At 38.4% G+C, this 27,416-nt stretch overlaps 1 protein-coding gene across 1 annotated transcript in view; it reads left to right on the top strand.

Moving 5' to 3' along the window:
• LOC132331459 (neuroligin-1-like) overlaps window positions 1-27,416 on the top strand; it is a 118,007-nt gene that overhangs the window by 90,031 nt on the left and 560 nt on the right. Inside the window, exon 3 of the mRNA XM_059854876.1 lies at window positions 17,937-17,996. Within this exon, the coding sequence (XP_059710859.1) occupies window positions 17,937-17,996 (60 nt within the window). The remainder of the gene's footprint in view (window positions 1-17,936; window positions 17,997-27,416) is intronic.

The following is a 27,416-nucleotide window of genomic DNA, read 5'->3' as shown; positions in this document are numbered from 1 at the left end:
TTTTTTTTTTGCAAAATAGTGCACAAATAAACAGCATATCATTAACCTTCGTAAGGTTTGGGGGTTCTTTGCAAATCAGACAGATGGTGGGTATAATGATCTCACTTTTCAGTGCTCAGAATGTGTGCAGGCTTGGTGAAGAGGAATGCACAGTGACGTGAGAAATTTTTAAACCACTTCTGCCACATTTTTATGTGGCCTCAAGCAAACCATTTCATCACTCACCTATTTTCCATTCTCCAGATGGAAATGCAAAAACACTGGTACCTCAGAGGTGAGTTGTGTTGTAAAGTCATTCATTTCTAAGATCTACTCACACACACAGGAGTGCTGTAAGAACAGTAATAAATACAAGAAATGTTGAAGCCAGAAAAGAATTGAGGCTCAAAAGGCAGGGAAAACAAGAGTGCAAAACTCACTTCTGTGCCTCTGAAAATTCCTCCTCTGGTTCTAGCTCAGATCTCAGAAGTCCCTGAGTCTCTATAACCCTATACATTGCATTTAGTATTACATTTGCACAGTACTTGAATCTTTGACTTTATTTCCCCCTGCTCAGCCTTTAAATGCTGCCCAAAGCTTCTGTTTCTGACCACTCAGGGAGAATTATGCTTAAGTCACCTTGTGTTAAGCCTAGGTTCAGTACTTAGATGTATTTCCCTCCTGCTATTCCACTTATATCATGTGATGCCAGTATGTTCTGGGTAATCTCAAGCAGTTTACTGGCATACATGTTTATTTTCTCATTTCTGTTACATATCTGTTCAGTTTCCTGTTTTCTGAACTCTGGAAATTAATTTTAGCATGGTTGTATCACGTCTTGCATTCACAGAACCTGACTCATTTCTGGTGCCATCTGTTGCACACTTGGAATCTTTGCATTGTGCTGCCTAAAATCTGATAGTCAGAAACAGCCACATGACTCCCAGTACTGCCTCAGGAGTGCTTATCAGGCCCAGGGGCCTGCCAGGTAGTGTTAGATTTCCTGTTCTCCTACAAAATGCATGGCACCACACTGCTTTTTGAAATGCATATAGAGGGTTTTTTTTCCCTCTAACTTTGATATTGTGTGTAGACTTAATGACAAGGCATTAATTACAGCAACATTTTTGATGACTTTGGAATTCAAAATTCAAAATAATGGCTTGAAAAGGGCATAGCTCATAATTTTTAGGAGAAGGCTTTTAATCCCAAGTGGAGTTAAATGCAGAATTTAAAAAGTAACTTGTTTATTGCAATGCTGTGTTCACTGTGTTTACAAAGTCTACCAAATATTCATGGGGTAATGGGTTCTCTTCTTTCAAATGTGGAATTTTCTCTTTTGCTTTGCTGCAGAAGAGCAGTGCAGCTTGCATGACTTCCTGCCATTATTTGTACAAAGATCTGTGGCAGCAGTGGAGGGTTTTCCAGTCCAGAGGGGCTTATCTGGGTAGTTGGGACATTGGAACAGGATTCTTATTTGTCTTTCCAAGTCACCATCACACCTGACAGAGCTGGGGTTTCCTGAAGATGGGAGAACACCTCCTGCCATGGCAAGCAGACAGTGAATTCCTTGCTTTGCTTTGGTTTTCTTCAGTTGTTGCAGAATCACAGAACCACTTTGTCTATAATAACTTGAATTGTTGTAAATCCAGTTCAGTTTTAAGTGCAGAAATCTCAAGGCATACTGGAAATCTTCTTTTTAATATATTCTCCCTCCAAAGAAACAGCACAAAGCTGCCTGATGTACATTCCTCAGCTTTATTCCAAATCCCCTAATAAAACAAGGAGCACGAGTTCTACTCAGCTGCTCCAGGAACTCTTAGCCTCAAGGAGCTGGGAGTTTTACACTAAACCAAATTCTCTATAAAGGACATCCAGCCTTAGTCTTACTCTTAACAAAGAGCACAGGAAAATCCCATTTTGACCATGCTCATCCTGCTGCTGGGAGAACTGTTGGGAGCAGGCAGCAAGTGGTCAATCCCTTTTCCTCTTGCAGACACCTCTAACCACTGCCTAGGGAAAGGATAAGCTACATCCAGTGGTTCTCTTATTTCCATTTCTTCTTCCATCCTCCTCTTGTGACCTCTGTTAATCCCTTTCATCCTCCAAAGCCAAAGGAAACCTACATCTAAAGTTTCTCTTATCCTTTAACTCTTCCAAAAATAAAATGCTGCTACAGCTTCTGAGAAATGCTTTTAATATATGCTTAAGTGCCTGTGATATTTCTGCAATGATCTCAGACATCTGAGTGCTGTGTGAACTACTTATTTTTATAGCAAAATATTGACCTAGGACCGTGGGGTGTGTTTCAGAAAACACAGCAAAACAGAAGTTCATCCTTTTACAAAAGGCTACCAAAGGCTTATGAGCCACGTGATTTCCACTTAGCCTTGTAAAGTAGGGCATAACTGCAACTTGCTTTTGTAATGTGGCCTTGTACTGGCTTTCTGCCTTTTTCATTTTTAGAAAAGACTGTATTTATATTTGTTTGGGGGCATTTTACATAATCAGGGAGTCATGGATTACTAAAACAGATCTGGAGTTGTAAATGCAATTCCAGGGTTCCGGGCACGGGCTGAGTGTCAGATTTAGCACTAGACACAAAATTTCTGTGATTCTTCTTCATTATGTCAATCACTGTTGGTAACAAGTAAATAATCTTGTAGCACATTCCTAATATTCATCCAAGTGTGATTTTCATGTATTTTTATTTTTCTAAAAGGATCATATTTCAAAAGTTGCCAGAGTGACTGCAGTTTTCCTTTCACAGATACTAATTAACCTTTGACTAATTTAAGTATCACTAGGCGTGGGAATTTTTCATCCATTAAAAGTAATGGTGATTTCATTCTCATGTGTTTGCCCACTTGAAGAGCTTACTATGCTATCAGACCACAGAAAGAAGAAAGGGGTAATGATTTTATATAGCTTAAAATATTAACTTGCTTTTGATAGCACGTCCTAAAGTTTAATTAGCTCTTTTGGAATTCTTTTTCTAGGTTGCCTAGCATTCTGCTGCTATGCAGTGGCTTAATCTCTGCCTCTGCAAAGTATTTAAGAAAAAAACGTGGTTAAGGTATAATTTTACAACTTTACATTTATTTTTTAGAGAGGTCTACACAGAGCTTTGGGCGCCATAATGTATCATTATTAACCTAACTGAAAAGCACCAGCATTGGTAAAATAATTAAAAGGAATCAGCTGGCAACTCTCCACAGACTTTATCCTTTCTCTCCTTTTCCTCAAAGTTCATTTTAAGCTTCTCTGAATTGTCTTCTCTGAAGTGTTTTCAGAAGATCCTGTTCATGTAAGCAGGATGGAGTCAATGATGCTCACAGGAGTTACTTGTGTATTTAAAGCTGCTCAAATGCTTATGTCTGAAATGTTTTGCCACGCTTTTACTGTAGCCTTGATTTCCCATCTGTACAACCTGCCTTAGGTACATGAGGTGATTTTCATTTCCTTATTTTACTTTCTATGAGAAACTGCTCAAAGAAATGCCTCCTTTGAGCCTGAGTTGTACTGTTTTGAAAAGTTTGTTTTCTTTATAAATTGAAAACAAAAAAAATCAACAGTTTTAAAACAGCTTGATGGCTTTTGATGGTGATGAAACATACTTTCTCTTAATTTTCAACAGTTCAGACTTCTATATTAGCAAATAAGCAAGTATGTGATCATTATGGCATAATGTTCTTCTGCCTAGTACCATTTTAGGAGCTGAGATTTGCCTCTGATTACAATCTCAACTTCTTTTTCTATTCATTAGCGCTATTAGTCACCCAATTAGTCACCTGATTATCTTAAATTAATGCTATCAATAGATATGTTTTCAGATTTGAGTTTGAAACGTTGTATTTCTGGCGACACGCTGCAATAATTATTCAAATGTCTTTGTTAGATGGAGGATGACTTGATGCAAAGTGCCCTCATTTTCCTTCCTTGCACTGAAGCAAGGAAATCCAAGGGTTTTGAGTCTACCAGAACTGTTCTGCACAGTTTTACTCACAAAAATTTGAGAGGGAAACCTCATCAACCTGTCCTACCAGGCAGTGATTTAAGCAATCTGTGCTGTTCACTGCCTGATCAGGATGGACATGAGGAGGAATGGAAATGGGCTGCCCAGGGAGGTGGTGGAGTCACCACCCCTGGAGGTGTTTAGGGAAAGACTGGGCATGGATCCAGTGCCATGGGCTGACAGGAGGGTGTTTAGCCAAAGGTTGGACTCGACCACCTCAGAGGTCTTCTCCACCCTAATTATTTCTGTGATTCTGCCATGAGCAGATGCAGTCACACCCATGCATTTTTCCCCTCCTTATTTTGCCCACCCTGCCTGCCCCCCATGTTTCCTCCTGACACAAAATCAGGTAAAAACAGGTTTACAGGACCCAGAGGAGAGAGCAGACATGTGCTGCAGGATGCCTGAGCCACTCCCATCACTCAGAGCCTGGTTTAATGGAGTTGCTGTTTTGTCTGCAGCAGGGCCTGCCTAGTGCCATGCCATGTTTTCATGTTCTAAAAAACGTTAAATTGGGAAAATCTGTTACATTCAATATTTTCCCCCTTAGAGGATATCTTATTTCTGTGCTTCATCAACCAAAATCATGAGAGCAGTGAGGAAGTTGGAGCTGTTAACATTGACGTCCATTCTTCTGGGGAGATATTTGTGTTTTAAGAGTGATTTCTATGTTATACAGCTTACTTGTCTAGTAAGAAACTTGGATACATATTTACAGACATTCATTGTGACTCATCAAGTAAATCACACTCATTTTCCAAATTAGTACTGTGTGCCTATCAAATATGTACTTTCCAGACAGCTGTGGTCCATTAAATATATCATTTTCTTCTTAAGAAAATTAAAATTCAAAGTTGAAATGAAACTTTGGGGAAAATTTTTTAGCAAAATGAAATTGGTGCATTTTTTTCAAGTGAGGAATTTTATTGGGGGGTAGAAAAGGACGGGTTATCTTGGCCTGAGCAAGTGGGAGTAACAAGACAGATGTAAATGTAACCTCTGGCTGCCAAAGTGATATAGGTTTCTAGATATTTTGTTTTCCCTTCACAGGTAATGTTATTTTTACTTTGAAGGATGATGGGAGAGGAGGATCTTTATTTCAAGCTTGAAACCCAAAATAGACACTGCAGTTTAATATTTGACATAATAGATATGACAGATGCAACTAGTTGGAAGACTTTAAATGTTCTGTGAATTTTGCATATGACACACACTGATTTGAATCACCCATCTGTGCTTTCAATGACGTGCACTAATTGCTCAAAACAATAGAATATCAGACTGTTATATAGGTGTGATGCTACACCATGCACTCATTTTAATGAGAGCTTATATTCAGTCCATCCTGTCTGTGTGACACAGAAAAAATTAACAATGAATTAACGAATTTTAGGGAACTGTAGAATTGGTTGTGACAAGAAATCACATTGGAGGGATCTGCAGTAATGTGGGCTATATTGTCTGTATGGTCTGTGCTTGCTAAAATCTTTATCTACATGGTCCTTGCTTATTTAGCTTGCATGTGGGCAGCTGCATTTAGAGTTTATAGTTTGGGTGTGTCACAGTAGAACTAATGAAGTGACAGTGCATTCTGCTCACATTGTGACATAAATTTCATTGCCCATCAGTGGTTGCAGTGGAAGGCCCAGGGGAGGGCACCTTAGAAAACAAAGGATGCACTGACACTGCTGAGAATGATGTATTTCATTGCAGCATTTATTAGGTTTGTATGCCAGCTCTTGTGGTGTTGGTGTCAGCTCTTAACAGTTACAACCATCAGTGGAATTTTCAGTTCTGTGTGTGTTATTCAGAGTAGAGGAGGGCGAGCTCAGGTGGGATTTGCACCGATGTCAATCACACATCTGTTTCTGGGAAGCAGCCTCTTGCAAGGAAGGGTTGCAGCTGGCTGCAATCCCCAGCCAGCTGGAAAGCTGCCAAAGCTGCTCTAGCACTGGTGTGGTGCAGTGGGTTGGGATGGAGTCAGAGGGTGAAGTGAACAGGGAAGGAGAGTGGCCAAGGAAGAGCCCTGAAACTCCTGTGAGAGCAGTTCCAGGCTGAGGACATGGCCCAGCTCAGCAGACAAGCACTGGAACCTTATCCAAACACACAGTGAACCATAACTTTATATAAAAATGCTTTAAATTTACAAACAGTACTATTTACAAAGTTGGGTTATTGCTTTACATTGAAGTATAAAACAACTCTAATTTTTCAAGCTTTCTGACAATACAAAACTGTTAGATTTCTTCTGTTCAATGGACCATTTCATTCATGTTTGTCCATTTCTACAAACCATGTAGAAGTAGACAAAACTCTCTGTCTATTCCACAAACCTTTCAACACAAAGAGACTTACTGAATATTATTGATCAGTGATGCTGGCTGGTGTGTTTTGCAGGAAACCAGGTTTCACCAATAAAAGACAAGTAAACACAGTTTATTATTTATTTTTGGGGAGCTGATGTCAGTAAAAGGTTCCTTTTCTTTTGATTTCAAATATTCTGTCTGCATCTAGTCTTCCTTCAGCAGATATACATAAACTGTGCACAGAAAATCCCAGGGGAAAGAGAATTATTTTTTTAACTCTCACTTTAGCAAAAATATGTAGAAGCCATCTATGCCCACATACATTTCTAAAACTTTCTCCTACATTTAAATCACAATGTTAATATACTCTCAGTGCATGTATATCTCTGAAGGCATGAATTAAAAGCTCTCAAAAACAATTGAAGTTAATTGGATTGTTCCCATTTGTCTACATTAAATACCCTGCATTTACAGTTCAGTTAATAATCCCTTAGCTAAAGAGCTGGAATGAGTCTGTCTAACACTGCCAAACATTATTGAATCCACAGTGCTAACAAACTAACTAATTGTACAGGAAAACTGTACCTTTTAAATTCTGCCTCCTCCTATGGAAACTACTCCTTACTGCTGTGGAAGTGGAAATGAGAACCAAGATTGCTTTTTCTCGTGGACCCAACAGCTCAGACAATCTTTGCTGTCCCATAGGAACAGGCCAGCACTGTCTGTTACAGGAGTAATCTTCACTGCCCTCAGTGGTTTTGGTAGTTTGATAGTCTAAAGTACAGTCCTAGTGCCTGGAGTTGGCTGTGCTTGCTGTAAGCATTCATTGTGCCCAGCAGGATGGAGCTTGGATACTCTGATATTTATTCACTGACTTTGGTTGACTTGGGAAAGGATCATAAAAACCGTTTGCTCAGATAGTCTCAAAATTATTTATCACAGATTTTAATTTTTTTACATTCTAAATAGAAGATGCCATTGGCCACTCTAAAGAAACCAACCTTAACAATTAAGAAGTTGACAATTAACTCACCAAAGGGTTCAAGTGGTTATAAAGTAACTGCTGTGTGTGTAGTCGTTGCAAAATGCCCTTTTTAATTCAGCTAGTGATTTTGTTACTAAAAGAACCCATGCATGAAACCTTGGACCATCACTGTAATTTAGTAGTTCACACTCTTTATTTAATTTATCAATATTTATTGGGCAAAAGAAAGTACATTTTTCCCCACTAGTCAGTGTGAAACTCCTGGTAACTGTGCCCCTACTGTGATCCTAAGCAAGCTGACTTCCAGAAGGAAAATAAACAAAAACAGAAGTGAGAGTACCTTTTGTCCAAGGCTGAAAAACTTATGCCTTTATCTGCTGTGCATTTTGTTGCTTTCCTCCAGAGAGCAGGGTTATTGTCAGCAGATAAAGAATTAGAAATGTCATATTGTCCCAAACCTGTCAACTCTCACCTAAGCGGCAGTTGTGAAAATGGAAGCAAGGGCTACTCTGACATTTTGCTTTTAAATTTGCTATGCTTTTTGTAAATGATATATTGTAGTTCTAGACTTGACATTTTTTAGATCTGTTTCATTTTGATGATCATTTTCTATTCACCAGCTTCTGTGTTAAGACACTCAATTATTAACAGGAAGCATGAAGGCAAAGTTTCTACCAGAAGGGTTTGGAGCCTTCTGTCCATATAGGAGTTGACAGTAACTGTGTAAATAAAAACCAGTAAAACTGGTCCCAAGTATCACTGCCTGTCTGGGAGTTCTGCTGGATTAGAAGTGATGTGCTGATTCCCTTTCATGCTCCATTCAGTATAAGGACTTTTTTTTTTTTTCTATTCTTTTGGGAATCCTTAATATAACATGCAGAGCAAGTCAACTGTACTTTCAAAACAGATACTGTGCTAACACTGAAAACATGTCAAAATGAAAATGATTTTTCTTATGACAAGTATTTGATCCCACTAATCTTCAAGTGCTGGCTGTGCTGTTCTGGTTTTGTGACTGCTTCATTGCTGAGATGTTTTGAGATTTCCTGCCTAAAATTATGCTCTTCTAAAAATACAGAATGTAAATATGGGAAGATAAGTGGGGCCAGGCACTTTCCTTCTGACAGCCTTTTACATAAATGCTGTCCCCTCAGCTCTCCCATCGCCATCTCTCAGAGCTATGCACTTTGATTCTGTCAGAAGGTGTGGTAATGAGAGCAGATATAATTATGTTTCTAAAAGCTGATGACCACAGTCCAAATAAATGGCCTTAAAGGATGCTTTGAAAGCATCAAATAGCAGAGAGACATCTGACTTAAAGTATCTTCATTCTTTCTAAAGATCCAAGTTAATGGAAAGACTGGGGTTCTGAACACCAGGTTATTAGTAGAAGTATTAATTTCTTTAGTGTATTTCTGTTGCTCAGAGCTTCAAAAGTGTAGGAAGAAATCCCTGTGTTAAAAAGGCTCATAGGAGAGCCTGCTTGTCTATATATGTGCACGTATATTTATGTAGCTGTATGTAACTAAAAGGAAATCCTCCACCTCCACCTTTCAGGAAGAAACTGTGTTGGGTGAATGCTTTTCAAAGCATTTGGACATGACTGTACATGCAAATATAGGAAATAATCAGAAGTGCTATTTCTGCACTTGGGATTACAGGAGACCAACAAGAACAGCCCTGTGACAGCATTAGGTTGGGAAGTTCTGGCCTCTGCTGGAGACAAGCCTTGACATTTGATAACAGAGGGTGCAGTTCTGCCCAGTTTAACCTGCTGGGAATGACTCAGAATACACAACCTCCTTGGTTTCTTGCTGTGGAATCAGATTTTCTTTATGCTACTCAAAATGTGGCAAGAAATGCAGTGATTCAGAGCTAGCACAGGGGCATTGAAAGGGTGATCAATGAGAGCTTTACCTCTAAGCTCCCTGCCCCTCTGTCTGCTGAGCATTTGGGAAGACAGAGTTGGATTACAGTCAGCTGTGCAAAACAAGATTCTTCTCCCCTTTCCCACTTTTCTGAAGAAATTCAGCTCTGTGAGGTAGCTGGCTTCCTTTTACTGATAGTGGCTCAATCAGAAAATGGAGAAAAGGAGACTTGCATATCATCCCTGATGTCTGTGGTTGCAGGAGTGTGAGTTTCTAGATTGTAAACCACTGCACAGGCTGCAGTGAGTTACACAGAGTTCCAAGCATGTGCCTTGAAACAAGATGACATGAAGTGCATTGGGAAGAGGGGTGGGAGAACTTATTTCATTCCAAACTCTATACGAAAATATTATGCACAATTAACTTCATTTTCTCTGCAATGTTCAATTACATGGTTACATGAAGACCAATTTTGCTCTGCTATTTGGGTATTTGAAACTGGGCCTTGAGAGAGCTGGACTGTATGCTCAGCTGTGCCATAAACAAACCCACAGAGCTGCAGTGACACCAGCCCTGGCACTTAGCAGAATTAGTCAGGAAAAAGGTTTTTCCAGCAGCCAGGGCAGTCCCTAGCAAAGGAAATTACTTGTGCAGGAATCTCAAAGGGATCTCACCTGTCGAGACTGCTGTTCTGGGATCTTTTCTTTGCACGGAGAGATTTGGGGAAGAGATTAGAAAATTTATTTATCCATTTGTTGTTTTGGGCTGAGAACAGAAGGCAACGATAAAATAAAAGTGAAATAATTTTTTTTATATAAGTATATATTTATTTTGTATATATTTTTCATAGTGTAACTTATTGCTGTAGATGATGACCCACCTTGCCTGTCTGAATCAAGATAACACAAATTCCCACCAAAAGCAGAAAAAATAGAGCAAACCTTACCAGTTCACCTAAATTGATGGTATTTTTTTCAGCTGTGTCTTTGTATGTCCTTATATAAAGGATGCACTCACTGCATCCTGACTTGCGCTTATTACAACAATGCTGGAGAGATCTTCAAGGGAAGTGGAGATTAATGTTGATATGTTAATGGCAGTTGTAAATCTTCCTTTGGGAACCAAAAATGTGGATCTTAAAGTTACAGATCTTTAATTCTATTGCATGAGCTAAATATGATCAATTTTTATGAGCTTGTAGTCTAAAACAAGTTCATATCTTCTTTAAAAGTAGGAAGCAATTTGATTATGAGAGCTGTGGAAAATGAATGCAGAATTTTATTTGTATGTACACAGACTAAGAAGAAATGCATTTATAAAAAGATAATTTAATTTCATTGCAGGGCTTTGGTAGTGTGTTCAAGAGATTGAAATTCTATTTGTTGATTAGATTTATCCACAGAATAACTGAGGGAAGTTAGAAATTTGGGATGCTCCTGTCTGTTTATCTTTTACTCCTGAGCTGACCTCCTGGCCCAGATGCAAATTGAGCAGTTCTGTTAATGGTAGTGAATCTATCTTAATATTATTGGATTTAGCCTGTTGACTTCAGAGAACTTACTCAGAGGCTTAAAGTTAAGCACGTCCATAAGTCTTCATTAGGGTCTGGATTGTAGTAATTTCCTGCAGAGAGAGAGAGAACTGATTCATGATCTCAAAGCTCAGGTGGTGGCACAGCCATGCAGTGCTGCATTCAATTCCTTGCAGCAGTGTGTCACCCTGAGTGTCTGTAAAACAACATGAATTATTAATGCAAACAGAATGGTAAAATCTGTATGAACTTGTGGCATAGGCACGTGAGGTGGCACTGGAGTCGTAAAAGCTGATGTTAATGCCAATATAACAGCTTGCAACTTCCATTTTCCATGTCTCTCACCCACCCATCCCTCAGCTCTGCAGTGCTCCTGGCCAAAGGCATGGGCTTTGCTTCTCTGTGCCAACCTTGGCCAGCAGAGTCTTGGTCTCTTTGAAACTTTCCTTTTTTCATGTCTAGTTCTGGTGGGTGGGACACTCACTCCTTTATCCTGAGTGTCTGCTCCATTCCTTACTTCCACTGGGATAAAAAAGTGAATAAATGTCCCTCCTCTTTCCCCTCTCTAGCATAGTTTTTTCTACTGGCTAGAGTCCAAGTCAGAGTGGATCAGAAATTAGAATGCGTAGAGTAACTCCCAGGTTTTTGGCTCTTCCATGAAATAGTCTCCTGTCCTAGAATTCTTCCATGGAATTCTCCTTTGTCCTAGATTCACCCTGTACATGAGCTGTGTGCTCACCCCAAGCCTGCCAGGATCACCCAGGATATCCCCAGGGCTGACCTTGTCCCCTGTGGGGGTGGGGACACCTCACCCACCTGCACTTTTCCTGCTTTCCCTGGGATGCTGCATGGCTCCATGCAAGGCACATCATGGAACCCAAACCCCCTGAAAAAGGAACTGGATTTATGGAGTGGCCTGTTTTGGAGGGAATGGGATTTACCACGGGCCTGTTCTCAGGACATGTGAACATAAAGTGCCTGAGCCTCTGAGAATACAGAGAATTTCAGGCTGCATCTAAAACGGGAAGCAGAAGAGTGAAACTCTCCCTACATTCCCAGATTCTAATCTTATTTAAATTCACACATATCTAGCATGCAGTAATGGAACTCCTTCAGATTTAAGGGAAATCAAGATCCAGCCAGTGTGATTAATCTTGTGAATAAAAAGGTTTGGGATTAGATATTCTTTCTGTGTGACACTTCAGCAATATGCTGTTATAAAAGGCACAGCAGGAGTTAGTCTTGAAGTGTCAGAATAGCTTCTTTAGTGACAAAGCATTTATACATGTAAATTTTCAAAGAAAGTTGGCAACCCTTTTGTGGGTTCAATTTGTACCTGTCACTCACTTGCAGATGCAAATTTGAGTTACTTGCAGCTCTAATTACAGAGCTTGATTGTCATCACAAATCAGGTAGTGAGATGTGAAACTACTGAGGTTTGTGCCATCATTTGTTGCTAAAACATGAATGCAAATGTTGCCATCAAAAAGCAAAGTCGGCCAGGGCTTTGCCCTGCTGATAAGCATGAATATTACAAATAAGTGCAATATGGAAATAAAAGGAATTTAATGAGTTGGGGGTATGTGTGAATAACAAGGAAAGCAGTGAGTGTGTGATGAAATCAGGACAGTAAAAAGGGAAATAAAAAAGAAATAAAAAGATTGTTTTGTCTGTTGCAGCAAAGCACAACAAAAGAAGGAGATTTTTTTCTCATTTAAGTGTTAGACCCAGCTGCCTTTTGTACCTTCCAAATTTATCTTCTCTAAGGAATCCTAGTTCTTTTATTTTTGCTGAGAGCTTTCTAATTTTCAAGTGAAAGAAGATGACTTTATAAAATTATTCATCAGATAACTATTGTGCTGTAACTTTCTCTTCTGTCATTACAGATATGCATATAGAGAGAGAGTGTTATTTCAATTTCAACATATACAGATTTGATTTTTCTTCACAGAAAATGTTGAGGTGTGAAGATTGTTAATTATAACCTGTCATTAATTTCTTTTAAATTAAAAACTGGGTATAGGTGCAACATGTTATTGTGAGCTAACATCTGCTAGACAGTGATAATTCAATACAAATTTGTGGGGTTTTTTTAGTTGGAGAATCTGTTGCACAAAAATGATGGTAGAAATAAGAAAGAATTGATTATTTTATATTTGGAACCAAAGGTAGAGTCTAAAAAGATGAGGTAATTTCACTTCACAGATTTTCAGTGCTTAATTAAGAAATGGGCTAATGAAGAAGAAATAGCAGTAGCTGGTTGGGGGCACTCAGATAAGTTTGAAGATAAATATGTGATACTGCATTCCACAGTGTTGCAACCCACCTGGTGAATCTTTCTACAAAGATAATTTCAGCAGTCAGCCTCAGTCTTGTCTCTCCCCCTTTCCATCCAGCAGACACCTTACCTCAAAGGATAATTACTGCTATGGTGATTTCTAAATTACTGGATCCATGGAGCCTACTTAACCTGATGTAGAAGGTCCTTTTTTCTTCCCCACTTTCCTCATTACCGAAGGAGAACATTTTGGCCCGAACAATGGCTGTACACATCAGCCCTGATTTATTAAGTTTAGGGGATTTGCACTGTTGTTTTACAAAATGGTGTCAACTTGCAGCATGACTCTATTTGATGATGAATAGCTTTCCCAGGCCAAAGAGCTAATGACATCCAGAGCTCCCGTGCCTCCCGCACTCCTGCGGCCCGAAAGGCCACGGATAATTTCTGCCGAATCAAGCCCATAAAGAGAGAATTTATAATCAGCTTTAATGTATTTGGGAGCTAAAGTACCTTAGTCCTTCATCAAAGGGAATGATAAAAACCAGAATTAATATGGCTGGATTTAATTATTTCTGAGAGCGTAATTACTCTTGAGCTAACTGGACAGGAGGTGTGTTATTTCTCTTACTTTGAGCAGAGGAAAGGCATTTACAAATCACCATCAAGATCTAAAAATGCATCATGTTAGTGCCTTAGCATTGATTACAATACAAACAGAATAAATATTTGAATAATAATTTAAATCATGCAAGAACTATATTTAAATTAAGCGAGTATAGGCTTCTTTAGGAGTGCCTTCTGCACGCAGAGTTTCTTCAGCTTTTGTAGAGAGACTATTCCTTGCCTTTAGGAAACATAAAATGCAGTAATCACTTTCCCCCCCTTTTTAAAGTGACTTAGGGGTCTAATTTCCCATTAGCATTAATGAGAGTTATGGGTATGCACCAACATGAGACTAAACCTTAGAGAGCCTTTTCATAAGTAAATCATCTTTGCATCAGCATTTTAGAGGCTTTAGTATCCTCTTTTTCCTCCATTAGTTATGGTACCTGATTACTTTGTTGATATTTAATATCAACTACATAAACTTTAGCTAAAATTTAGACTGTCATAGTAAGGCAGCATTAGCTGTTTGAAGGCTTGTGAGCTAAACATAGTAAAATCCTTTTTTTTCTTTTATAATGGATGCCCATTTTTGAAAGTGAAATGCTCAAAAAGTAAAATTAATTGGGCCTTCACAAAAGGTAAAGAGAAGGCTAGAGTAGAACAACAATGAAAAGTAACTGGAGACAAAAGACTTCTGGCAATCATAGTTTTGTAAAATATTCCTTTTTGTTTCATTGGCTCATAGTCCATTGTGTCTTAGTATCAATATTCTTAAAATTAGTTTTTGTTACCTGAAAAGAATATTAAAATGATGGAAGAACCCTAAAATATCATATACTGAATGAACAGCCAGTGCTTAAGAAATAAACCTAGTAGGGGGATACATTTAATTTGCAAAATCATAGGCTATCTGTAGAATATTAATTGAAAGCTGCAGGAAATATCTAAAAAATATACACCTACTAAGCAATTTTAGTTCTGATTTATTTTTACTTAAAAAGGCTATTGCTGCTACATTTTGTAGGTTCTTGCCATAAGATTTTATTCTGTTTATCTGCTTGTGATTTCAGAGTGTTTTCCTGTGTGAGGACTCAAAACATCAATCTTTCTTTATGATCATCCAGACACAGCGAGGCTGTTAGTCAGAGCAATCAGTTATCTGGAGAATCAGAAGCAAAAGCCATTTCTTACTGATTTTAGAATGAGAGTTATTGCTGAAAGGGGTGGAATTCTAATCCAGAGCTTCTCTTAATATCACTTTCATGACTTCAGAAAGTGTCTTCAGCATCTGAACGTGGAGCAGGCAGCACAGACCATAACAGGGCTCTGCCTCCTCCCACAGCACTCCAGGCTGAACCCTTGATTTTGCCCTTTTAGACAGCCCTGTGCACAGTGGGTCTTGAGCTGATGCTTCTTTTAGAGATTGCCCAGCAATTAAAAAAAAATATAAATTATTCTTCACTGCACCTCTTTGTGTTTAGACAAAATCTGAGGAGGTTGATGCCTGCTACATGAGGGCCAAACTCTGCTTGGGTCCCTTGGACTCAGAGCATTATAGTTGCAGGAAGCAGAAAACCTCTCTGAAGATGCACCAGATGATATTTGCAGACCAGAGTGAACTTGTGGGAGAAATAATCTCTCTGTTTCTCAGGCACTGTGAGTGGTGCCTGGTGGCTCTGCCACGTGTCTCCACAGGGATGAGTCCTCCTGCTCGGGGGATGTGGGGAGCAGAGCCCTTGGATTGTGAAACAGAGCTACAGCTATATTAAAAAACATGTTTAATTTATGACAACTTAAAAATAGGTCAGCCCCTTTGCAAAAAAGGAATTGTCAAGCACTGGAACAGGCTGCCCAGGGAAGTGGTTGAGTCACTATCCCTGGAGGTATTTAAAAGATGTGTGAGTGTGGCTCCTGGGGACATGGCTTGGTGGCTGCCTTGGCAGTGCTGGGTTGATACCTGAGCTGGATCTTCAGGGTCTTTTCCAACCTTAACAATGCTATGATTTTAAGGAAGATGGTCTAATTTTTTTTTTTTTAGTGTTTTTCAGAGAGCCTCAGAACTGCATAAACATGAAAATTATCCAGGTTATTTTTAAAGCTAGCCCCAGTTGTGCTTTACCATATTATAAAATCAGAAATGGTATGAGAGCAGACATTTACATTGAGATGGTTGATGCACTTTGTAATTGAAGTTGAGGTCTGGAACCATGATCTACGCAAAATACCTCCCAAAGGCCAGCTATTAAAAAAATGTAACATAAACTGTCTTGGTTTCATCTAGAAAATAAATTGCCCATCTCTATGCAAGTTATTTAGAGAAATGTGTGTTGTTTGCCTTTCCAGATGTCACTTTGTCCCTTTCTGGTGACTTAAAATTCAAAATATAAGAAGCTACTAAGAACGTGTGTGTGTGTATAATTCTATATATCCTTGCCTGTGTCTGCATCTCCATTCTTAAGTACAGCTCTTACCATTCTTAAATTCACCCTCCCTGTTCTCTATGCTGAAAACCCATCATGAAAGTATTGTCATTCTTTGCTTAGAGTTTTTATTCTTCTGATTTTATTCTTTTAGAAGTAAAGTTGTCATGGTATGAAAATGCTGGGCAGAGAGACATTTGAATGTGTGTGTTTGGATCAGGGCACATTTTGCAGATACCAAATATTGCAAAGATTATACCCAGGGCTGGTGGTAGGAAAAACCTGCATCACCAAGGCTTTCAACTGAAGAGAGTGATTGTTACAGGTGTGATTATAAAAATGCCTGTGTTTTATTTGTGATGTTTAATTCTAGTGTTCTGTATTTAGAATGAGTTAAAAACTGTACTCCTGACTGATGCAGGAATTAAGGTATTGAGCTTTGGCTTTCAATAATACAGTCCAGTTCCTACATTCACAGTAAAGTCTCATGGTACTTCATGGTTTTCTTTCTGTTTCTTAAACCCATGCACCTGGTAAAAACATTTTATTATTTTTTTAAAAAATGCATCACTCAAATACATGGTATTTTGCCTATAAAAGACAAGTTTAATGCTGAATGACTAATATCCTGTAAAATAACAGAGAGCTTTTTAAATACAAATGTTTTAATACTCCACAGTGCTTAGATTTAATGCATGACTCTTGCCTACATCTACTGCAAATATCAACACATACTGTTCATCTCTTTTTTTGTTGTTGTTTTTGTCTATTGCTATTTTATGCATGAGGAAGTTCTTGTTTTCTACTCTGTGCTTGGCTGGCTTTTTCTTTTTTTGTTACTTAGCCCTGTGTTTCTACTGATTGCTTTTTCGCATGCAAATTACAGAATGTCATGGAAATGAGAGAGCTCTGAAAAAAAAAGGAAAGATAATGCTGAGTTCCAACTGTCTTTTGTTTGTGCGTAAGTGTGTAAAATATATGACGTGGAAATATTTTCAGAGTGGCCTTTGACTTTCCTTCTGGTGAATATTTTTATTTCTCAGGAAAGGAGTGGGCATTTTTCCCATTGGAAAACATGATAAATCTATAATTACTTGTTAATAATGCAGGTGTTGGGCATAAAGGAATTTTGTCTCATCATCCTTTCATGGAGATAAGGAATTATGAACCTGGGGTGCTTTGCCCAAGCTAAAATTTCAATTCAATACAACTTTTTTGCATGAAACTCTGGCCCCATTGAAATCAATGGCAAAAGTCATTGTCTTCAGTTGGTCTGGGATTTCACTCTTGTTTCTGGTTTACATATGGATTTTCATGTTTCTTTACAAACATCTCAGCAGGTAGTCAAAGGTTTCAAGGATATCTACAGTTCTGTTTAAAAGAGAATGTGATGAATGTGTCAAAAAAAACCCCAAAATTAAACCTGTGCTTATCTTTATATAAAGCATGAGCTTAAATGGTTGAATTTAGAAATGTGAATTAGCATTTGACAGAAATTATTGTTTTAACCAACTGTCAAGCCTTTTATTAACCACCTTATTGCATCAAGTGCAAGAGGTAATTTGGCAGTTCTTGTCTCCACTATTCCTAATAACAGCAACAGGAAAAAACAATTAAATGAAGTGGATAACTGCAGTCTATGAGTCTATGGTGGGGTATGCTTTTAGTAAACAAGCTTTGATTCTTCATTTAAAGACAATAAAGCACTGGGCACTCTCTGCTTCTTGTGCTGGATGTTTCTAATAGCCATACCCCCGAGGGAAGGCTTTGCTGTAATGTTTGAAAAACTTAATGAAAAATGGGTTGTTATAAACTAAGATTTCCCTCCCTGAAAATGTTTTTCTTGAGACATCCGTGGGAATTTAATATTCACTGTTTTTTTTCCTCAGTCTTGTATATTCTTGAATTGTCTTTTTTCCTCCATTTTCTCCGTTCTTAATCCTAGGTCCCCTTACAAAGAAACAGACAGATGATTTAGGTGATAATGACGGTGCTGAAGATGAAGGTATTTTTTGCCTCGCCAAACTGATTTGCATGACAAGGATCCCTGAAAATCTTTTTTCTCCCCTCTTTTTTTGACTTCTTGTCTTCTTTTGAAGAGTTTTTTTGTTTTTTTAATTCCCATTTTTGATGTGTTTTGTCTTCTTGCTTGTTGTTATACATATATATATTTTTAATTTTTTTAAAAGAAAGAATGTTGTTAAGTTCTACGTTTTGATACAAAACAGTAACAATATTTAAAAAGGAGGGTTTTTGTTTTCTTGAAATGGACTTTTGATATGTTGCATCCCACCTTTTGACTGAATTTTGTCCATACTATTTAAACTAACACTCTTTTAAAGTTTCTCTGTACACCTTTTTGCATGTTTTCTAACCCTATGTATTTCACCAAGTACAAAGATGTTTCTTTTTTTTCACTGACTGATCTCAGTTTGATAAACGTAGAAAATATTGTGTTTATAAAAGGAAAAAAATTCAGAAAATTCTTTAAAAGTGTCTCTTAAGCAACAGAACTTTCCCAAATGCCAACCCATCTGCATTTAGGCTGCAATGAAAAAATATTAATATTAAAGGCTACCCCACCTCCCTCCAGAAGGGAGGCAGCATTGCCTGTTGGTGAAGCTCTGTGGAGCTAAACTAAAACTAAAAATCCCTCATCTCTTCTGTTTTCTGCAAGCATACAAAGATGCTGATCTACTTCAGCTGACCCTTAGAAAACCCTATTACCAAGTAAAATCAAAAGTTTGAAATGTCAAGCATATTATTCTGTTCATAAATTATGTCTGTTGATCATGAAGCTATGCAGATTTGATATTTTTTCAGGGCTATGAAAATGGTAACAAGGGGCTCTTTTCCTGAGCAGTCTCATCCCTTGGAGTAGATGTGTTCAGAGTTCTGAATCTTAAACACACACTTTGTGTGGTTTATGGTCAATGAGTAAAACAAATTACCATATAGGACTGGTAGAGTTGCTGCTTGCTTCTCTCTTAATATTTGGGGTGGCAGGGGAAAGTTGGCCAGATGAAACTTCACAGGTAGACTGAAAGGCTCTTTACTAAGAAATTTTTCATCACAGATAACATCAACTACTTAACTTAAACAGAAGCACAGAGATTTTCCAGAAAAGATTAAGGAAGGCAAATTTGAGCATTTAACTTCTTACCCAATAATTGAACACAGATTTTGTCACAATTTTATGACTGATTTATGATCCTCTACTGGATCTGTATGTTAAGCATATGAAGGAAAGCCCACCAGCTGGGCCAAAATTTGCAAGATTTGATGGTTTTGATAAATTGGAAATCTCCTTTGAAAGCTCTCCTGTGGTGGTTTAAACCAGCAGGCAGCTAAAGAGCACAGAGCCAGTCACTTACTCCTCCCTGAGGGAGAGAATTGGGGAAGGAAATATAAAAGTAAAATTATTAATTGAGATAAAGACAGTTTAATATGACAGAAATGAAATGAAATAATAGCAATAATTGTGATAAAACAATGAGGAGATGCCAAACATGTGGTGCACAGAGGAATTGCTCACAGCCACTGGCTAAGGTGTTCAGCAGCTCCTGAGCAATGACCCCAGCCAGCTTCCCCCAGGTTACATGTTGAGCATGAGGCCATAGGATATGGAATATCTGGAATTTCCTTTTGGCCTCTTGGGCTCAGCTGTCCTGGCTCTGTCCCCTCCTAACCTCTCATGCTGAGGAGCTGAAAGTCCTTGCCTTAGTGTGAGCACTGCTCAGCAACCACTGAATATCAACATTATTCTCTCCCTGAGTGCCCAAATTAACTCTATCCCAGCTGAAATCAGGCCACACAGAGCTAATTATGACAGCTGAGATCCTCCTAGCTTTATGAAGTCAGGACATTTGTACACAAGTCCATGACAGAATATTGCAAGGGACGTTCTTATGAAATCTCAAAAATCTGTGACAGTGAATTAGGCATGACAAAAATGACTGAATATCAACACTATTCTCACCCTAAGTTCACAAATTAACTCTATCCCAGCTGAAATCAGGCCACACACTATTCAGAGCTAATTAATACAATTCAGATCCTCCTAGCTTTATGAATTTAGTACATTTGTACACAAGTCCATGACAGAATATTGCAAGGGAAGTTCTTATGAAATCTCAAAAATCTGTGGCAGTGAATTAGCCATCACAAAAATGACTCTGTCTTGTTTGAAATTTGGGCTATTCACCCAGTGGGCCATAATAACTCTCCTAAATTGCTGTATAATTGCCAAGACAGATGCTAATAACATCAGGTTTGTTGAGTCCTTCTCTGCTTAGAAGAGACTCCTCAGTTTACTGAAATTCAGCAGAGAGTGGTTGCTGTCAGAAAGTGCTTTAGTAGGTAGGCTCAGATGAGAGGAGGGATCTCAGTCTGCTGAGAACAAGAGTCCATGTCAGGGAAAGCCTGTCTCCTGTTCTGACAATTGCAGGAGAGAGAAGAAGGGCTGTAAGAACACAGCAGTCAAACTAGAGGGGAAGAAGCACATTTACAACACTAATAAATCTCTGTAATTTATAGGACTGGGATTAATTTTCTCTGGCGTACAAGTGACAGTTTTGTTCTCCTTTCTGTGCCAATAGAGGAGTGCAGGCAGTAATTAGAGTTTTACTGCTTCCGAGAGGCACAGAGAGACAGGGAAAATTTAAATTTTTATGATCACTAGACACTCAAGACTGCTGGGATGTCTGCTGGGTTGATAGAAGCCCTCTCTGCTGAGACCATGCATTTCCCAGAGGAGGAGCAGGATCAGATGTCCTGCATTTTTGTGAACCTGCTCTTTTGTGAAACTCTAGCACCTGTTGCACATGCAGAACTGAAGAGTTCACAAACTCAGTCATATGTGTTTGGGTATGAGTAGCAGGAAAGAGAGAGGCCAAGCAAAAGGTCACCTTAGCTGGCTAGTTTTCTGCTAAGCTGTCCTTCAAAGCCTTCACTTTTTCTAGTATGGTAGATTTTAGGCAGTGTAAAATCCTTCAAATAAAATAGCTGTAGAAAAAATAAAATAAATGCTAAACTGAATGAATGATGAAAGTGGAGCATAAGGGAGAGTGGGCTGTACATGGTGCAAAACAACTGCTATCAGATATCCATGGAGTCCATGTTATATAAACAAGGCCCAGTGATTTCTAAAATGCCCAAGATGGTCTCTACATCAAAAAATCCAGAGATATCATGTTAATTTATTGTATTATATCTTCCTGAAGAAAGATCTTCCATAGCAGCTTCTTGTAGCAAATGTCTGGTGAGCATTTTGAGTTGTGCCACTCAAATATCTGAGTTTGATTAGAAGATTTCCCTTTAAAACTCTGTTCAATAATCCTACTCCCATCAGCTGCTGCATGGCACTTCCACAGTGTTGTGGTCCAAACCTTGTGAGCACAAGCACTGGAGTCAGCAATCAAACTTAGATCTCTGGTATGTGCTGCAACCAGTAGACCAGGCTTAATTAGATCATTTTTCATTTTTGTTTTCAAAAGACCCAAAGGCAGTAGTGCACATTACCAGCTAATGATCTGCAAATTTGCTGTTTAAAAAATGAAGGTGTTTTCAAATTCTATGAGTGTGAAAAGTCAGAAATCATATAAATGCCTTTTTTCCCCAGTCTGGATGCATTATTCTCTTTGTTTAACCCTTTCATTCCTACACTTCTATTGCTTACCTGTTTTCAGTAAATATGGAACAACTTGAGCAGGCACCAAAACCAAAAGTAGCAAAAGCATTTGCAACCAGTGAGTACTGGGACTTTCCCTTTTTATAGCAGTGGTGGATTTGCCCATTTGCTGACCTGCAGGTATGCAATATCTAGTGTAGATGCAAGATTTACCTTCAAATTGCTCAGCAGTTACACAAAGTGTACCTTCCCCAGTCTGGAAACAAGGCTTAGTTTAAAAAAGTAAAATATTTTAATCTTATTGTCTTGCCTTAGTCTTAATTTCGGTCAGGCAATAATTTAAATTGGCAAAAATTTAATAAATAGCAAAAATCAGTGACTCTTATGCACCCTTAGTTCCTATCCACTAAAACCCTAAGCATGACCTAAAATATGGCAACACAAGCCATTATCCAGCCAGTGTACTCTGGGATCAGAGCTGGGCTTCTAAGTAGTGAGTGTTGTATGAAATATCCATGAAGGATGGCTCACAAATGAATTCTCATCCACTGCTCTATCATACACACCTTGCCTGGCACATCAATCTGTAAATCTTAAATCCTTATTTAGTCCCCAGAGCTGTTTGAGCATCTCTCAGTTTTTAATGCATTCAGCCTCACAGCATCCCCCTGCAATAGAGGAATGCTGCTGTTCCATTTTTAGAAAGGAAGAGTACAGATGCTAAGTCTGAGGAAGGCAGAGAGCACATGGCTCAGAAGGGGGGTCTGCACTGCAGTTGATAGATGCTTCTGTTTTTCCCTCCTCCCTTTGCATTTCTCCTGTGGAAAAGGAGACAGATTAGGAGCAGATGCTGCTGTTTGCTCACAGGCTGTAGCTGTGATGATTCTGATAATTTAGTCTGGTGCTCTGTCTTGTGTGGGCTATTGGGCTTCCTTGACAGAAGGAAGTTCTTGGTCCAGAGCATGTTTTAAATCAAAAAAGCCAAAAACCAACTCAAATTTTAAGTTGCTAATGATGCAGAATTCATCTACAAATCCCCTCTTATGCTTAACAGACTGCAGTGCTATTGGTGTGAAGGAGCACATTGCAGAGTTGGGTCTCTCCACAACCCCCTATCACTCCATTGCTACTAAAATACTCTGGGATGCCAAGTTTGGCATTTCATCTGCCTTCAGCTGCCATGGCAAGAAAGAGGGGGAGCAGCACTCCTCTGCTCCTCTGTCTGGCACTGGTTGCGTGATTTTGGACTTGGGAGATCAGCAAAGAGCAGAACACATTTGTGTGCCCTGCAAAGCAACCACATGCCTTGATTACAGCCTTCAGTGAGAGCCAGCCAGGCTGGGGGAGCACAGATCTGACCACTTTGGGTGAGCCTGTTGACTGATGCACATAGCCAAACTCGTGATTCCTGTTCCCCCTGTCACCCTGATGTCAGCTCCCTGATTTCCTCTCCAAAGTACAGCTTCCAATGCCACTCTCACATTCAATTGTGCTGATTATATTTTCCCTTTACACACAGACACTCTGTTCAAATTGTGTCAAATTTTTTGTGGTGATGTTATTAATACTTGAAAACATGCATGATAAAATTCTGACAGACCTTTAATTTAAGTACCTCTTTAGGGCTTCATTTTACTTTCAGCACTGCCAAGCATTGCTTGTACAGTGAAGAGTCTGTCAGCTTTTGCAGTTCTAACCATCATCCTTTAATAATTTAAAATGAGTGCTTACCTGGCTATTGAGGTCCTACTCTAATGGGAATCTGCTCCAGATGTTTACCTGTAAAAGCTTTGGCCCTTTTCATGCTAGGATAACGTTTATATAGTCCTCCATCAGGATCTCAAATAATTTTCAGGTGAAGGTAGTTAAGGGTTTGAGAGTGCACAAAATGATCCCCTGGTTTGACAGGTAGGGAAACAAACAAAGGGAGAGAATTCTATTTGTCTGAAGCCTGATGGATGCAGGCTGTATTTTAAAAAGAAAATGTATCTGAAACTCCTCACAGAAGCTCAATAGTTACTTCAATAGTCTCAGGATATCTAGTTTTATTGTCTCATTTTATTTATTATGCCACATTTTAAAAATGGGGCATTAATGGATGTTTATGTATCAGGACTAAGTGCACTAGTTTATTAAATGGCAGTGCATCTATAAGGCACCTGATGGATTCAAACTGAAAGGTCAAATGCTGTTAAAAGGCTTTAAAGTTATTAAGAGTAGCAATGATTGGTACATGCTCTACTTAAATATTTTCTACAAAAGCTTTTGGAAGAGTCACACAAATATCCACACAACATCCTGTGGAGGGCACACACAGGTTTTGCACTAACCAATCTAAAATTTTCCCCTGTTCTAGTCTTGTTTCATGTTCAAAACCCAAGATTTACTTAACAATCTGCAACAAGCTGTCACAATTTTTTTGTGCCATCTAGAATAGCAATGCTTGTGACATCAGTGCTAAACTAATTATCTTTTTGTGTAAAGTTGTCTCAAGGTAGGCTTTTTTTCCTTTCCCATTTTGGTTGTTCCCTGCAAATTATGCTTGTTAAGTCACGTGGCCAGTTCCCAGCAGTTTGGAATGACTGAAGCTGTAATTATGTTTTGTTATATATGACAATTGTGACTGATACTCACAGTCAGACCTGGTTCCCTGTTGTGTAATGTAGCAAACCTAGAATAAAAGTAAACCCATTCCTAAATTGTCTGTAACACAATTAAGATGAGACATAAAAAGAGGATGCTACAAACATTAGAAAGGTACAGAAGAGAATGAATAATAGAAATAATTACAAGAAAATTAATGTATATGTAATATAAATAAGGTTATTCTCTCTATGTAATATAAATAAGGTATTCATCTACTCAGATGCTTTATGAACTAGCAATTTAAAGCCAAACAAATCACAGCACTCAAAAATGATCTTATGTGTGACTGAAACCAGAATTGAGTTGAATTTGAGAAGGATTTTTAACAGTGCTATCCTTGCATATGTCTTTGAAAAGATGAATGTGTCTGTTTTTAATTAAAGCAACACTTAATGAAAAGCAACAAAAGTGCAGAACACAACTAAATTAAGTCAGTCTATAAATCTACCCTTGGCAGAAATGCCACATTTACACCTAAAGTCATCAGGTTCAGAATGAGCTACAAACACAAATAACTATTAATCTGCATCCATGAATAACTATTAATCTGCATATGAAAGTGTAAGTGCAGTGTCCTGAGATCACTCCAGCACATGCATAAAAAGGAGTGACACCAGCCTGCAGGAAAAAAGAAGGATGTATCATTTATGGTCAGGTTTTGAAAAGTACCTGAGTAACAAAAATACCAATTGTTTACTTAATTGAGTTGGATACTTAACTTCAATAATCAATTTGAAAAGTGCATCCTTCTGCCACTTTTGTACCAATACACAAAAGTGTTCTCCTCATAGAGTATTACCTTAATTTCTTCCTCCAGTTTAGTTCTAAAGGATGAGAGTTTTCGTGGAGGAACATTTTAAGGTAGGAATCAATTCTTGATCACAATTCTTGATTTTTTTTGCTCTCCTCCTTCAATCTTATAATTTCATAATCTCAGTTGCTAATAATATGTACTTAAACAACACTCTCCCAGCTGAATATTTGCACCTTTCAAATATTCCTGGCTTTAGACTGCAATTGTTATGAAACCTCTGAACAAAACTCAGTGATCTTTCTTTTTCCCATGAAGAGCTCCACAGCTTTGTATGATCCACAGGGCAAAGTGCCACCAGCCTCAGCTGAGTGCTGCATACCCTGGCTGATGTCCCCAGCACTAGATCTGTGCCCAAGACACCCCAAGACACTCAGAAACAGAGTTTTCCTTTTGTGGGAGGGATTCCTCTTATGACTGATGGCTTTGGCAAAGCAGCATGAGGAAAATTTATTCTGCATGTCATTTGCTCTGACATGGCACAGAGGCAGGGCTGAAAACTGGCCTTCCTTTATCCATCTGATCTGTAATCTTTACAAGGATATTAGTAGTAGAAAATAACAGTATTGTAGAGACAGAAATTACTCAAAGAATAACCTCCTTATATATGAGATTTTTATTCATGAATATGTGCTTCCTTTCTCAGATAAAGGGCACTCATTCTTTTCTAAATATTCCAATATTATTTTCCAGATATACAGGCCAGTGATACCAACATTTCATTGCTGTTCACAGTTGGTGCTCTGTAATTCTATGTAATTTTAATTAAAGAAGAATTCTGAGACAGTTTCCCCCTGTGTTACCATCAAGCATACAATTAACTGTGTACAATTTCTGCTGGGAACAGTCACACAGTGATTTCAGATTAATAATTTATCATTGCTTCCATATTTGTATCAAAAAAAAAAAAAAAAGGCAGCATAGACTAAGAGCAAGCACCTACTAGAAACAGTATATGAATTTGGAAAGGGTTTTTCTTCAGTGCAGATTTTAAACCTGAGAAGCTCATAACTCCATCCTATGGACAGTGAAGATAAATAATCAGTAGCTTTACACTCTGAAAGTTGTATGTTGGAAAGCCCTCACTAAAAGCACAATCAAGGAGAGCAATACAAGCAATTTCATGCACAACCTTTCATCATCTTTTTGGTCTTGAATAAGTGATTTTTCTAGTACTTCCAATATTGAATTTCTGATCTTGACTGTTCTGGCATTTTCTTCAAATCAGAGTCAATATCAAAGTAATAGTAGCAGTTGGCTTTTTATAAACAGAAACATCTGTGCTGCTGTTTCTCAGCTCATTCCAAAAGCAGGGTTTTTAGTGTAGCTGCCCCCACCTACTCCTTGCAGTGCTTCAGAAACAATTCCAACAGTTCTGCAGAGAGCTCCCTTGAAAGCTTCTAAACTAAGATCCTTCCAAATCAAAGGAATAAACAATACATCTGAGGTTTCTTCAAACGCTGAAGGAAGCAATCAGGGAAGTTACTTGAATACTGTCATAATGACAAAAAAAGTGGTTTTGAATCAGAATGTTCAGAGCAGTTCATCACTGGGAAATTTTCCTATGCTTTCTTGCTATTGGCTTTTTTGATTTCGAGGGACTATTATGGCATATTATGATTTGGGTGGTGGAAGAGACTCAGGCACCCAGTAAATCAGAACAAAATACAATTTAATCAGATGTAAGAGTTTAAATTTACACCTAAGCTGATTTATTTCCTGTCCAACAGAAAACCCCCAACTTTTAAAAACATATCAGCCCATACTAACTGTTTGAATTGGTACTCAGGAACAATTCTCCTCAAGAGGAGTAACACTGTTCATATATCCAAATATGTATTCTGAGTAGATGCATCTGTTTGCAAATAGGACTGTTGGGGGCTGGAGGGATACCTAAATCCAAACTGAAAACACCATGACAATATCTAATTTCTTTGTCAGAAAGAATGGCAGAGCTTCTAACATTTTAAAACTGTTCCCTGCCTTTGATGTCACTGTTGATAGTCTTGCAATTTTTTTTTGTATGCAGGGTGGGGATTTTTCAGTATTGTTTTAGTTTCAGGCAGTTATTTTTTCAAATATTCAGTCCTTTTCATGATTTAGGAAACTAAGAAGTACCCATGCATCTTAAACATCAGGCTACCCTGAAGTTATCAATAATAATTCAAGGTCTAATTGCAAAAAAACTTTCAAGTACTTTTTGAACTCCAACTGCAGACCCACCCAAAGACAGCTGTTTGCATATCCCTTTTACAAATTAGTGCATTGGAAGAAATCAACACTTTTATGAACAAGCAGAAATCTTGTTTATCTTAATATGTTGGATTTCCCTTAGCTAA

The sequence above is a fragment of the Haemorhous mexicanus genome, chromosome 10 (genome assembly GCF_027477595.1).
Source record: "Haemorhous mexicanus isolate bHaeMex1 chromosome 10, bHaeMex1.pri, whole genome shotgun sequence".
Taxonomy (NCBI): Eukaryota; Metazoa; Chordata; class Aves; order Passeriformes; family Fringillidae; genus Haemorhous; species Haemorhous mexicanus.
This window is presented reverse-complemented; position numbering and strand designations above follow the sequence as displayed.